Raw genomic sequence first — 13,623 nt, 5'->3', positions numbered from 1 at the left:
AGCCCTGCCTTCTCTCCCGGTCATTGGTCGCTCTGGGTTCAGAGTGGAGGGGATGGGTTTCCCGAAGCGGGGGAGGCCGGGGGAGCCCCTGGCTGCGGTTCCCTGGGGATGAGCATCCTTTCCTCGGGATGGGCATCCCTCCCTGGGGATGGGCATCCCTTCCTGGGGAAGGGCATCCCTCCCTGGGGATGCGCATCCCTCCCCGGGGATTAGCATCCCTTCCCGGGGAAGGGCATTCCTCCCCGGGGATGGGCATCCCTTCCTCGGGATTAGCATCCCTTCCCGGGTAAGGGCATCCCTTCCCAGAATGAGCATCCCTCCCTGGGGATTAGCATCCCTTCCCGGGGAAGGGCATTCCTCCCCGTGGATGGGCATCCCTTCCTCGGGATGGGCATCCCTTCCCGGGGAAGGGCATTCCTCCCTGGGGATTAGCATCCCTTCCCGGGGAAAGGCATCCCTTCCCGGGATGAGCATCCCTCCCCGGAGATGGGCATCCCTTCCTCGGGATGAGCATCCCTCCCCGGGGATTGGCATCCCTTCCCGGGATGAGCATGCTTTCCGGGAGAAGGGCATTCCTCCCCGGGGATGGGCACCCCTCCCCGGGGCCGGGCTGGGGGGCGGGCCGGGCTGCGGACTACAAGCCCCGGCATGCAGCGGGGAGGGCGGTGCCGGGCGCTGCGCCGCCGCCGAGCCCGAACGGGGCCGGGGCCGGGGCCGGAGCGGAGCGCGCTCCCAGCGCCCGGTGAGTGGGGCCGGGGCACGGGGGTACCGGGGTGGGGGGAGCCCCCCGAGGACACCCCCCCCCCCGGGGACATCCCCCGCAAAGGCGGGGTGACGGCCACCAGGGCCTCGCTTCTCCCGGAGCGGGGCGGCGGCGGGGCCCCCGCGGGTCTGTCGGGTCACCCTCGGGGGAAGAGGCGGCTCTGGTTGTCGCCGGCGTGGTGGCTTTGCCGGGGGTAGAAGGACAGCCGGGCGCCCGGCGGCATCCTCCTCCCACCCCCTTCCTCGCCCGGGCGGGGGTTCGGCCAAAGCGGACGCCCGTGTCACCATGGGTGACAGCAGACCCACCGGCCTGGGGACCGGGGACCTGTCGCAGACCTGCGGGGTGTTTCTCCAGAAACCTCTGAAGAGGATTCGTACTCCAGCCTGGGGTTTAAATAGCCTAGAAAAAAGGGGAAAAAGATATTTTCCTTGAAAAGAGATTTCCTTTGGCTGTGTAGGTCCCCGCGAAGCCCTGCCAGGTTGGGAGGGTTGAGATCTCCTTCAGCTTGGGGCCACTGGGGTGAGACCTAGGCCGCCCAACCCCCGAGGGCTGCGGTGCTGGAAACACCAGGTCTTCGGGTCCATAAGCTTCTGAGACATCTCGTGCCAATGGTCACCCTGGGGTGGCACTGGAAGGGGCAGGTCCTGCTTTTTCTGGCAACGCAACGTTTTGCTGCCTGCATGGGTTGTTCCAGCGGAGCCCGGCCCTGACCTTTCCCCGGGAGCACGTGCGCAGCGGCTCTCGCAGAGCTGGCAGGAATCGGGGTTGGAAAGCAGGAAGCGAGCCCTGACGCTAGGTCTCGTGCCCGCGGCGAGGCGAGTCCTGCCCTGTGCCTGCAGCTCCCCGCCAGCGTCCTCACATTTGGGGGACAAGAGGTGAGTCCTGCCATATCTGCTGGAGTGAGGACACCTGCGTGCTGTGACCCCCAAGCTGAGACCCGGGGAACTCATTTCCTTTGTGTCCCCGTTGCCCAGGTTGTCCCTTGTTAACGTACATTAATTAACATCTACTGTGTCCTTCTTCCTCCCCTTCTAGGAGCAGCTAAGTGGTTGACCGTTTGGTGCCCTCCCTGCCTGATGGAGCCAGCGCTGGCGGACGACCTTCCTCGAGGTGGCCGGCAGAGCCCGGTGCAGGAGCTCTAGTGGGACATCAACGGTGGCGTGTGCCACCCAAGGAGGGACGATGGCTCAGGGCACCGGGAGCATCAACAGCGACTACAAGGATTGGGAGTGGAGCGCTGATGCCGGGGAACGGGCCAGGCTCCTGCAGAGCCCCAGCGTGGAGACAGTGCCGAAGAGTGGAGAGAGCCAAGGAAATGGCCTGGGGGCCACGTCAGCTTTGGGAGCCGTCTTCATCGTGGTCAATGCTGCCCTCGGGGCTGGGCTGCTCAACTTCCCCGCCGCCTTCAGCATGGCCGGCGGCGTGGCTGCGGGCATTGCGCTGCAGATGGTGAGAGGGTGGGGAAGGGACAGTCCCCTGTCCCACTCTAGGAGGGGACATGGGGGGGACGTGCAGAACTCCAGAAGGGACTCAGGCTCCTGGTGGGTGAGGTGCACCAGAGATGCTCTGTGTGTTTGGGGGTGGCTACCTGGGGTGGCTTTGGGGACCCTGTCACGCTGTTGCCTCAGTGTCCCCTCCCTGTCTCTTCCCCACCCCAGTGCATGTTGATCTTCATCATCGGAGGCTTGGTCATCCTGGCGTACTGCTCACAGGCCAGCAATGAGCGGACCTACCAGGAGGTCGTGTGGGCTGTCTGCGGGAAGGTGCCTGGTGTGCTGTGCGAGGTGGCCATCGCCGTCTACACCTTTGGCACCTGCATTGCTTTCCTTATCATCATCGGAGACCAGGAGGACAAGAGTAAGTGTGTCCCATGGAGGTGAAAAAATAACCAGTCGCTGTCCCTTCAGCTGGAAGGGGACAACCTGACCGCCCTGGTTGTCCCCACAGTCATTGCTGCTCTGGTGACGGAGCCTGAGGAAGCTGGGAGCGGCCGCTGGTACACGGACCGCAAGTTCACCATCAGCATCACCGCCTTCCTCCTCATCCTGCCCCTCTCCATCCCCAAGGAGATTGGCTTCCAAAAATACGCCAGGTGGGTCGTGGAGAGAGCCCTCTGGGGCTGGGAGCTGGGGTGGGCCAGCAGGCACCCAACTAAGCATGGTCCCAGAGGATGAGGAGTGGAAACACCATGGTTCTAGTGCCCCTGAGGGGTTGGACATCTCCTCCCTGTGCCTCAGTTTCCCCATCTGGGAAGCAGAGGAGCTGCTGAGCACTGTGAGGCCACAGTGTTGTGCTCCAGGGCTTGTGTCCCTCTGTTCTACTTGCTGGAAGAACTACAGAGACTTTCAACTGCATCATCCCCTGTCTTTGGAGTTGGCCACCCAGCAGAAAGGATAACCAGTAAGGGTCCCCGGGCCAGGTGTTCTGCAGGCCAGCCCTGCTCTACCAAGCATCTTGGTGTAACCTGGCTGCTGGAGCTGGACCAGGGCCACTCGCCTTTCTCCTACCCAAAAGCCAGTCCATCCCCTTGCTGGCACATCTGCTGCTCACAGCGCTACGGGACAGCCCCCAAGCGCAGCATCTGCTCTGGGGACAGCGGGTGACAGTGCCTGGCACGTGCCCCTGGGAAGGGAGAGCAGGATTGGTCCTGATGGGAAGGACTGGGGTGGCCTGGGCTGTGCAGGGTGGAAGGTGGGGATGGAGAGGCTCGAGGAGACCCTCCACAGAGCAGGAAGGCAGCTGACAACCTCCTGTCCCCTCTTGCAGCTCCCTAAGCGTGATTGGCACGTGGTACGTCACGGCAGTCATTATCATCAAGTACATCTGGCCCGACAAGGAGCTTGTGCCTGTGGAGATCCCCACCAGGTGAGCGCAAGAGACACAATGCTGACGGTGGCCATCACAGCGCCGCAGGGCCAGGCAGGGCTGTGGGAGCGAGGGCCGTAAAGGCTGGGAACAAATCCTTAACGAGTCCCATCCCTGGGCCCGGGGACGCTGCGTGTTGCTGCCAGGAGCTCCCAAGTGGCTGCATCTCTGAGCGTTTCAGAGGAGCGGGTGGTGAAGGAGAGGAAAGAGACCTCTTGGAGGTCCCCATGGCTCCATCGCAGGTTTTTGAGGAGAGATGATTGACTTTTAGCTCTGATATAGCCAGGCCCAGAGTTCCCCGTGCAGTGCTTGTGCTCACCCAGCAGCAAGGGGTGTGTCTATTTTAGGATGATTTTGGGTTATTTCCTCGGCCAGCACAGCCCCTGTGGCTTGTCCCCTCCCTCACGGTTTGGGGACGTTTACGGACCCAGCACGGGCAGTGGGAATTTTAGGGCAGAGCAAAGTTTAGACCAGTTTTCGGCACCACCCAAGTAGACTCTTATTTTTTTTAATGATACTCTCATTTTTTTAAGTCCTCAATTTTGTCTGGTTCTGTCTCGGTGAAAGGCCCTGGTCTTCAGGGAGTGCCAGGTCCCAGGAAAACCTCGCTCCGTGCAAAGGCATCATCCCAAGTGGGGGGACATGGTAGCTGCAGGGGGGAGCAGGTCAGCAGAGGAGCGAGCCCATCACTGAGCACCTCCGGGGCACTGGGTAGGGGGCGGGGGGGGCCCTGGTCTGACCAGTGGGTGTTTCTCTCCTGCCAGCCCCTCCACCTGGACAGCCGTCTTCAATGCCGTGCCCACCATCTGCTTTGGCTTCCAGGTAAGGGAGGAGCCCGGCGCTCCCCTTCCCACCCTGCGGCCACCTGGGTGGGGGACTGGCGTGGTCCAGGGATGCTCCCCTGGGTGACCGGCCCAAACCCTCTGCTGTGTGCTCACCACACGGTTTTGCGAGGGGGCTGAAGCCAGTTTAACATCTCGCCGCCCCTGATTGGAGAGGAATGAATTTTACCCGAGCTGGGAAGACCAGGGCAGCCTGTCCTCCCCTTTTCTTCACCAGTGACAAACCTCTGGGGATCACGATGTCACAAAAAACCTGGGAATATCACACGTGGGATCCCGTGTGGCTCCCCGTGTGCTCAGGCTCAGCCCATCGTGTGTCCCCGCTCTCTCTCTGTGTTCCCGGCAGTGCCACGTGAGCAGCGTCCCCGTCTTTAACAGCATGAAGCAGCCAGAGGTGAAGACCTGGGGGGCAGTGGTGACGGCAGCCATGGTGATTGCTCTCTTCGTCTACACGGGCACTGGTGAGCCAGGGGACACCGTGTGAGCTTGGCATGGTCCTCAGAGGGGCTGTGAGCTTCTGGAGAGCAGGGACACTCTGGTCAGCCAGCAGGACAGAGCAGGAAGGGATGGAAGTCCATCTCAACCCCCTTCAGTGTGCCCTGTGCCATATCCATCCAAGTCTGGTCCCTCAAACACACATGCAGGAGGCTTGTCCCCGTCCCCCACTGATTGCTCCCTTCCTGGCAGGTGTCTGTGGCTTCCTGACCTTTGGAGCCGGCGTGGAGCAGGACGTCTTGCTGTCCTACCCCTCCAACGACATCCCCGTTGCTCTCGCCCGGGCCTTCATCATCCTCTGCGTGCTGACGTCCTACCCCATCCTGCACTTCTGCGGCCGGTGAGTGCTAGGAGGAGGCAGGGGCTGGTGTGGGCAGGAGGGGCAGCTTGAGGAAACCCCCCTGCCCCACATCTGTGCCCACAGGGCTGTCTTGGAGGGTCTCTGGCTCCGCTACACCGGGGTGACAGTGGAGGAGGATGTGATTCGGGAGCGGAGGAGGCGCCTGCTTCAGACCATCAGCTGGTTCCTCCTGACCCTCCTCCTCGCTCTCTTCATCCCCGACATTGGCAAAGTCATCTCTGTCATCGGGGGCTTGGCTGCCTGCTTCATCTTCGTCTTCCCAGGTAGGGCATCCCGGGATGCTCAGGGGCTGGTGGAGATCTCTTGGCTTCGTGTCTCGAAGAGGGAGGGAGTGGGATGGAGATGCAGGAACCAGGACGACTTTCAAGAAGGACAATAGTGTGGCATGAGGTCGGTCAGCAGCCCAACTATTCTGACTGGACTGTCTGCTCTGTAAGGGGGAGTGTGTCTCCATGGCCTGTGGGGTGTCCACTCGGGCCTCGTCTGGGTTTAATTTGCCTCCTCTCCCTCTCAGGGCTCTGCCTGATTCAAGCCAAGCTCTCTGAGATCCAAGAAACCAGGGCGATCAGGTAACTGAGACGCACTTCTCTCTCTGCTTTCCCTGTGGATGTTGGCATGAGGGTCTCCTCTAACCATGCCCTGTTCTCCTGTATCCACAGCTGGTGGGCCCAGGTCAGCTACGGGGTGTTCATGGTCACCCTCGGAGCATTCATCTTTGGACAGACCACTGCCAACGCCATCTTTGTGGATCTCACAGCCTGACTCCTCCTCCAGGCTGGACCGCGCTGCTGCTGTGGGGATGCAGATTTCCCCTAGGACCAAAGGGATGCGGGGAGAAAACACGTTGGCATGCTGGGAAGATCCAAGAGGAGCGTTGCAATGTGGGGCTTGGCTGAAAGAGCCCTGCGGTGGTTTGTATCTCATTGTCTTAACGCACCAGGCAGTCAGGCTTGTCCTCTCAGCCCTGACTCCCTGGTGAAGCCAGAGCATCACTACAAGGGGACCTGTAGTCCAGGCCAAGCCCTTTCTGCCCCTCAGGGCTGGACATCACTACTTTAGACATCACTAAGGGGTCATGGCTGGGGTTTGCAAAGGCATGCTGCTCTCACCCGTGTACCCCTGTGCTGGAGGAGCTCCTCTCCACAGCTTAAAACTCCTTCTTCTCCCAGCATTGGAGAGAGACGGTGTGTCTTGCGTACAGGGAACTAGTAATCGTGTTTATCAGACAGGGTGACATCCCCGTAGTCCTCTTCTGTGTCAGTGTTTGGTTTGAACTCTGCTTTCCCATGGCTCATCTTGCCGGTCTCCTGCCCTTCCTTTTACATCTCCCTCCGCCTGAGCTGCACTTTCTGTTACAAAGTGGGACCGTCGCCTGCAGCCCGATTTCTTTTTGGAGGATCAGGACGAGCCCGGGGTAGGGACAGGCCGGTGCCGTGTTTTTCCCCTGGCAGGGGGTGCTCACTCACTAGAGAAGGTGCTGTGGCTGCATCGACCTACTGGAGACACTACACTAGAGCTCTTTTCCAAAGTTCCAATCCTGTTCTTCCAGGAGGTGTCCAGGGAATGGGACTGGGCCAGGTGTAGGTTTTAAGGGATAAAGCAGTCAGTATTAATCCGTTTTATATTGTTCTCTTGGTTGTTTACACTCTGTGGCTGGTGTTGCTCTAGGCTGTCCCTGTGTCGCTTGTCTGGATGATAGTTTCACTTCTGCTCTCACTGGGCTGAGCAGTTCCCCCAGCTGCAGACTTGGCTGGGGGAGTTAAACCTCAATGGCAGACTGCTCTCGTTCAGTCTTTGAGTTCCCTGGTTCCTTGTTTGGCTTCTAAAACCCTGGGGGAGGGAAGAATTCACGTGTATCTGTGATGAGGGTCCAGCCCAGCTTCGTGTACCACCTGGCTTTGCCCCTCCTGCACGTTCTGGGCGGTGAAGGTGGTGGGAAGGTGAAGTGTGGCCTGCTTCTGTACTTCTCACCACGGCTCTCTCCCTCTGCGACCAGCGGCAGTGGGTGGGAGGACAGCACATGGAAACATTTGATCTTTCCCTACTAATGCCTGCTGCCTGTAAATGCGGACCTCCCCGCTGCTCCTCAGGATGAGATGGGCAGACCCAGATGGAGGAGGAGCAAGAAAAGCCCCAAGCACGGTGTGAATGTTTTGCGGGACCCTGTGAAGGCACGTGTCCCTCCTGCCTCCCCCAAGATACCTCCAACCTCTGTGCCCTCAACTTTTGACAAAACCAGGCTCCAGCGAACCCTCCGTTCATGTGGCACCAGCTGCCTCCTGAGTCCCTTCACCCGGCTCCTGCCTGAGAGCTGGCGCTGGAGCTTGAAGGACCCCTTGGCGCAAAAAGAGGGTGCCCACCCAAAAAGAGGGTGCCCACCCTGACACCACCCAACCCCTCAGACCACTCCTCCTGGACACGGGGAGCACAGAGCCACCTCCCGTGCAGCCCAGCAGGGACTGGGGTGCTCAAGGCTCAGCAGATGCCGATGCCGAGATGCCTTTCAGTGCCTGGCCCCCATTAAGGCAGAGAGGGGTTTGGTACTTGGTGGCTTTAGTGGCTCTGGCTTTCCCCAAGGTGACATCCCACGGCCGAAGCAGAGACAGATGTGGCGTCCCGCATGCTTGATTGTCACCCGGGGAGCTGCTGGTCTCCCTCCATTCCCCCGGGGGGCTGAGAGCAGGGGGGGTAGGGCGGTGCTGTGGCCGTTTCTCTGTTTGCCTTACTGCTCCCCTGACTGTTTACAAAACACCGGCCTTTTTAAATGTATTTTCTATGTGCAGAAAGCGGAGGGACCTCAAATCTTAATAAAAAGTGATGTTGTGGTGCGTGTGCTGGGTGGCACGAGGCGGTTTCTGTCGGGGCGGGCGGGAAGATGCTCACGAGTGGGATGTGGGGATGAAGCCGTGTCCCGAGATGCCAGCCTGGCTGTCCCAGCTTTGGGGTGGGCAGCGTAGGGCCAGGTTTCAGGGCTAACCCCACAGTGGCTGGCGGTGGGGTCACCATGGGGAAGGCCCCATTGCCTCCCTCGGGCCCTCACACGCGGAAGTACCCTCTCAGGAGTCCCGATCCCGATGTTGGCACCCCGGGGTCGCCCCCAGGGCTGGAAGGCAGGTGTGGGGTGGCTGAGGGGCCATTCTGCGGTTGTGGGGCTGCGACCTCGGCCCTGAGGGGAGGGTGCTGAAGGGGTCCAAAAGTTCCCTCTCCACGACGGAGGCCGGCGAGCCGGGAGTGTGCAAGCGGAGGGGAGGATTTCGTAGCAAAACGGCCCCTGCAGCGACCTGGGGAAGGAGGTTGCGGCCCTGCAAGGCCGGGGAAGCGGCGTGTAAGTCCTATGCCCAGCGCCGCCATCTTGTGGGGATGCAGCGCCTCGGGCCGTACCACCGCGCTCCGCGGGGGGGGGGGGGGGGAGTGTGTGTGCGGTGCCTGGGGCCGTACCACCGCGCTGCGCAGGAGGGGGGGGCCCGCGGTGCGTGGGCCGGTACCACTCGGGGAGGGGCGCCCCCCCCCCGCCCCGCCTCCGCGCGCCCTTTGGCGCTCCCTGCCACTTCCCCTTCCCGCCCCGCCCCGCGCTCATTGGTCGTCCTTGCCCAGCTCGGGTTGGCCGCCTGCTGCGCATGCGTGGGTCGAGAGTCCTCCCAGCGCTGATTGGCCAGCGCCGTAGGAAGGACCCCGGCCGCTCCCCACCAATGGGAGCGCGGCGCTGTCTCGGCGCGGAGGGCCGGCTGAACGTCCCCCTGAAGTGGCGCCGCGCTGATTGGGCGGGCGCCGCACCGCCCCGCGCTCTGATTGGGGAAGCGCCACGCCAGTCGGCGGCGGCGGCGGCGGGGGGGCGGGAGTCTCGCCGTTCGCCCCGCCCCCCCGCGCCCCCGCTGCCCCCCCCCGCTGGCGTGCCGCGAGGGGGACGGGGGAGGGGAAAGGCCGCGACGTGAGCGCGCGACCCCGTCCGCCATTTTGTAGCGAAACGGCGGTGGCGAGAGGAGAAAAAGCGCCAACGGCCCCCGCCTGCCGCCCCGCTCCGGCCTTCCCCGACGCCCCTTGAGGTGAGCGCCGTCCCGCAGCGCAGCCCCGGCCGCTCCACGGGTCGGGATAGGGGGGAGCCTCCGGGGCGGCGGGAGTCGCGGCCGCTGTGGGTGGCGAGGGTGGCGGTGTAGGCCGCGGCGGGGCCGGTGGGCCCGGGGTGCGTGTGGGGCAGCTGGTGGCCTCCCCCCCGCCCCCTCCCCGCCGCGGCCTGACCCGGCCTGCGCCGCTGCCCGCCCCGGCCTGCGCCGCTTCGGCAGCGTCCGATCGACAGGAGGAGCAGCCGAGCAAACTTGGAAGGGCTTTGCCTCGGCCCGGGCCGGTTCCTGGGCTCGGAGCGGGAGTTTGCAGCTCCGCGGGCCGCCGGGTGCGGGGAGAAAGGCTCCGGCGGCGGCCTGCGCGGGGTGCGCTCCGAGGGGGCTCGGAAACCTTCGGCTTTGGGGCTGTTTTCATTTCTCTTCCTCCGTCTGCCATCGTAGCGCTGGTCGTGACAGGTTGAGCTCTGAGAGACTCAAAAAGCGACTCGAGGTGCTGGGCCTACCCCCGCCCTGGGCTCGGTGGCCTCTTTTGAAGATCGGCATTGTTGGGACTTACCCCAAGAAAACAAGTAACCCGTAAACAGTTTGCTATAGCGAATAATCCGGTGACATAACCTTCCTGTAGACCACATGGAAGAAGTGCTTCCCGGCGCTGCCCTCCAGTAAAGAACACGCTGCCCAGTAAAATGGACTTGCTTATGTTGAAACTAGAAATAGCAACAGTTGGCTGTTTTGATAGATGCTGCGTTGTTAGAAACAGCTCCTTTGCCGTAGTTCTCTAAACTCGGAGCCGTACCATGTTCTCGTTATTTAGTAAGGTTAGTGAGCAGTCATAGTTCAATTTCAACAAACCAGAAACAATTTGGAGTGATTTATTGACAAATTTACAACAGAAGTGAGATAATAATAAAAAATATAACACTTAGTCTGTTGATACGTCACAAGCTTAGTCTGTTTGTGAATCCCACTTGTTAGAAGGAAGCATGACATCTGCTCTCAGTGGAACTTTTTTTTTTAAGTGGGTAATAAAACAGGTATGAGAGCTGGCAAGTCATTCTTTGCACACGCAACTTAAGTGTTTCCTGTTTCTAAGGTAACTACATTGGCATTGACTAAAATTATAGATAGGACAAGTCCGGGTGAGGTGGCTGTCTTATATACAGGAAACAAACTCAGTTGGTCATAGACTTGTTTGTCCTTTCTGGTCTTGTTACTGTCTTGTTTTTTCTGCCCTTATGCTTTTGAGTTTGCTGTTAACTGTTGATCCTGTTGGCCTGGTGTCTCCAAACCAAACTCATAGCCGGCTTGCTGTCTACTTGCCTCTCTTCTTTAGAGAAATCCCTAATCCTGTTTATCCTTCCAGCATAGTGCTGCTAGATATTTAATTCATTTTAATTGATGCTGAAATGGCTACTCTCGGTGTTTGATTGAATAAGTGAAAGAGAAACTGTGCAAACGTAACTTATGAAGAGTGGGCAGTGACCGTTTGTGACCCTGTGATGGGTCAGTGCTAAATCATGTTGGGAATTCTTATCACTGAGAATCATGGTTGAGGACATGACAATTTTAGCCAGATTTCTCTTCTGTTCTATAATCATCCCTACTGCATGAATACTTTCGCCTTTTGAAATAGCATTTAACTGTTCTAAAACACGTTTTGTGTGGGAAAACAGCACAAATCCTTTGAGAATGGGTCCCTAAATTTCCTTAGCTTCCCTCCAAGGGGGACTTTAGCCTGCAGTGTTTGACTGAAGGGAAAGTAGGAAGTGAGAGTTTCTTAGGGTTGTTTTTTTTTTTTTGTAAACAAACCTCCTTGAGATGTGAAAATGCCTAAAGTGACCATGTCATGATTGATGCATGCGTGTTAGATTTGGGGTAGATTCTAAACCTGAAGCTTAACTGGCCTGAACGTGTGGGAACAAACATACGTGCTTAGTTCAGCCGCTCTCCGGAAACTAAAGTTACCGTGTCTAATCAGCATCGTGGCTTCCAGTTGACCGCAATTGTGTGCAGTTTTCCAGTACATGGAATGTTCAGGTGGCTTTTCTAGGTGTAAACACTGAAATTTGAGACAGTCAAACTAATCAATAGGTGCTTTTACTGTTAATGTGACTTATGCTGTAAGGTTTTTCTCTGTGTAGATTTTAAAATGATAGACATCCTGAAATCTAACTAACTGTGGTATGATTCAAACCCCTCTTTCTCCCTTGGAGCGCTTCTCACACGTGGGGCTTCCCAGAGGTGTGCTGCTCTTCTGTATGTGCTGTTTGTTGGAGAAGTGGGTAAAAGATTGTGTTCTGAAGAACAGGTTTAGCAGTGGCGCTTTTAGCATGCTTTATATGATGGTTTTTGATAGGAGTTTATAACTTAACCAGCAAACATGTTGCTGTTTCTGTCACTGGAGCTGTTGTGTCCTCCACATGCAGTACCTGTGACCTAAGATCTTTACAGCTCATGAAACCCAGTGGGAGTAGTTGCTTACCTTGGCAAAATACTAAAAAATACCCACCAAAGTTCAGCTTGCAGTAATTTTGAAATTACTTTCTTTGTAAGGCTGTTTCCGAATTTGTGGAAGACTTCAGGTTTGTCATCTTCAGCAGCAAGGCTTAGTTACTCCTAGTGATCTGCGTCAGGTTAGTAGAGAGTGTTTTTGTCAAATCTGACTGCTGGTTATGTGTTGTCCCTCTTTATTTTGTGATTTGGGGATTCTTGCCTAAATTGTATCGTATTTATGTTTTAATAACCCATTGGAACTCTACTGTTGAAAAGAATCTGCTAAAATAGATGCCAAACGTTTTGCTGATGGCCTGTTGATTTCCTTACAAAGTGTTCAGGCTATGTAATGCTGTAGATCTCAATAAGTATTTTCTACCTCTTAAAAATATAAAATGTACAATATAAAATGGTATTATCGTAAGAGCTCCCCAGTCCTGTGTCCGATAGCTTAATCCATTGCTGTATGATAGGGTCTGTAATTGTAAGTAGCTGATTTTGTCAGCAAATCTAAATTTTTTTTGGTCAACGCTCTCTGGCTGAGGCCTGACTTTCCTGAACCTGTGAAGATGGCAGGTTTGCCCTGGGGACTGAAAGCATCTTGAATTGTTGAGGCCAGTGTAGGGAGATTCATTCCCACTAGGAATATATGGATCTAAAAATAAAGTCTGCTTTGCATAGCATTCATAGCTTTCTTAATCAGTGCGGTACAAATTGAATTTTAGCCTTGCGTTACATGACCAGAGAGGTACCTGTGCACTTCCGCTTCCCAGGCAGCGCTCCCTTAATTACTCTGATTTTATGTACTCCTGTAAGTTAGGTTGCACCATTTGAAACTCTGAAATGCTGTTTGTTAGTCTGGTGCTTGTGAGAGCTGTCGGGGTTTTTTTTCTGTGTATCAGGATACATACTGTACAAACCATATATTTAGAACATAAATAGGAAGCTGCTTCCTTCAGCTATTGTGTTCTGTCCTTGAGTCATGGTGTCTGCTCAGGTTCTTGTTCTGCTTCCTTGAAAGGGAAAATCCCATTTTTTGACCCCAGCTTGGGTTCTCCGGTGGCACTGCCGGATTTTACAGTCAGAAAGTGGCAAAGCTTGTTGTGCTTCCATGCAATTAAGCATGTTGAGATGGTAGTCCTTGCTTTTCTTGGGAGGAAACAGTGATGTTAACAGGGGGTGGGATGGTCAGTCTCAGTGCTCTGCAGGGGACTGTGTGGCAGCAGGGAGGGTCACATTTATGTCTCAGCCCAACTCAAGAGCTCCAGCACCTAAAAGCTTGATTTTTTTGGGGTGGAGTAGGTGTGATTGCTGTGCTGTTTGTATTGCTATGAGGAACAATACCCAGAGAAATGTGTATTTCTTCCCAGGGGCCTAAAAGGCAAAATCTGAAATTTCTGTTATTGCCTTAAAAGTGACCGAGTCAGAGCTCTAGTTTGTGTCCTGTTCTTGAGCCCTGAGTTCAACCAGCCCATGAGTTCTTTGGGCTGCTAACTGGAATCTGGTGCTCTGGTAGGCTGGAATTCCCCTTGCTAGCTGCTGGCAAGGGCCTTGGCAAGTGTACATACTGTGCCATGGTGATCTGTACTTGATTCGTAACAAACATTTTTCAGAAGATTTACGTTGGTCCCCTGTGTTACACCTTGCCTGTAAAAATGTTATGGAAACCGGTATGCTTACCAGTCCCAGTGATGCTTTCTGGATTATTCCAAAAGAGGAACAGAGGTATTTAAAAGAAGCAAACCA

At 57.0% G+C, this 13,623-nt stretch overlaps 2 protein-coding genes across 9 annotated transcripts in view; both read left to right on the top strand.

The window, feature by feature from the left end:
• The first annotated feature begins 614 nt into the window (after positions 1-614).
• SLC38A7 (solute carrier family 38 member 7) lies at positions 615-6,237 on the top strand. Of its 2 annotated transcripts, none has more exons than XM_063334125.1 (11): positions 615-742; positions 1,799-2,212; positions 2,422-2,620; positions 2,711-2,855; positions 3,530-3,628; positions 4,393-4,450; positions 4,817-4,931; positions 5,158-5,305; positions 5,390-5,589; positions 5,841-5,895; positions 5,986-6,237. In XM_063334125.1, exons 2-11 carry the CDS (start codon positions 1,946-1,948, stop codon positions 6,086-6,088), a joined length of 1,389 nt encoding a protein of 462 aa, XP_063190195.1. In that variant the 5' UTR covers positions 615-742; positions 1,799-1,945; the 3' UTR covers positions 6,089-6,237. The 2 variants fall into 2 exon arrangements, with proteins under 2 accessions (XP_063190195.1, XP_063190194.1); XM_063334124.1 differs by lacking the exon at positions 615-742 and adding an exon at positions 841-1,638.
• Positions 6,238-9,213: 2,976 nt separating this feature from the next.
• The window catches only part of CNOT1 (CCR4-NOT transcription complex subunit 1), a 59,918-nt gene continuing 55,508 nt past the window's right edge, over positions 9,214-13,623 (top strand). For all 7 annotated transcript variants that reach the window (XM_063334121.1, XM_063334117.1, XM_063334116.1 and 4 more), the window contains exon 1: positions 9,214-9,369. The gene's annotated coding sequence lies outside the window, so the exon portion shown is untranslated. The remainder of the gene's footprint in view (positions 9,370-13,623) is intronic.

This window comes from Chroicocephalus ridibundus, chromosome 4 (assembly GCF_963924245.1).
Source record: "Chroicocephalus ridibundus chromosome 4, bChrRid1.1, whole genome shotgun sequence".
Taxonomy (NCBI): Eukaryota; Metazoa; Chordata; class Aves; order Charadriiformes; family Laridae; genus Chroicocephalus; species Chroicocephalus ridibundus.
The sequence above is the reverse complement of the archived record's forward strand: the minus strand, read 5'-3'. Positions and strand labels throughout refer to the sequence as shown.

Excerpts from the sequence above, each read along its gene's own strand:
- SLC38A7 (XM_063334125.1), top strand. The coding sequence starts at position 1,946 with ATGGCTCAGGGCACCGGGAGCATCAACAGCGACTACAAGGATTGGGAG. Across the intron at positions 2,856-3,529 it reads GGCTTCCAAAAATACGCCAG|CTCCCTAAGCGTGATTGGCA; the intron begins GTGGGTCGTGGA and ends CCCCTCTTGCAG. Across the intron at positions 3,629-4,392 it reads CCTGTGGAGATCCCCACCAG|CCCCTCCACCTGGACAGCCG; the intron begins GTGAGCGCAAGA and ends CTCTCCTGCCAG.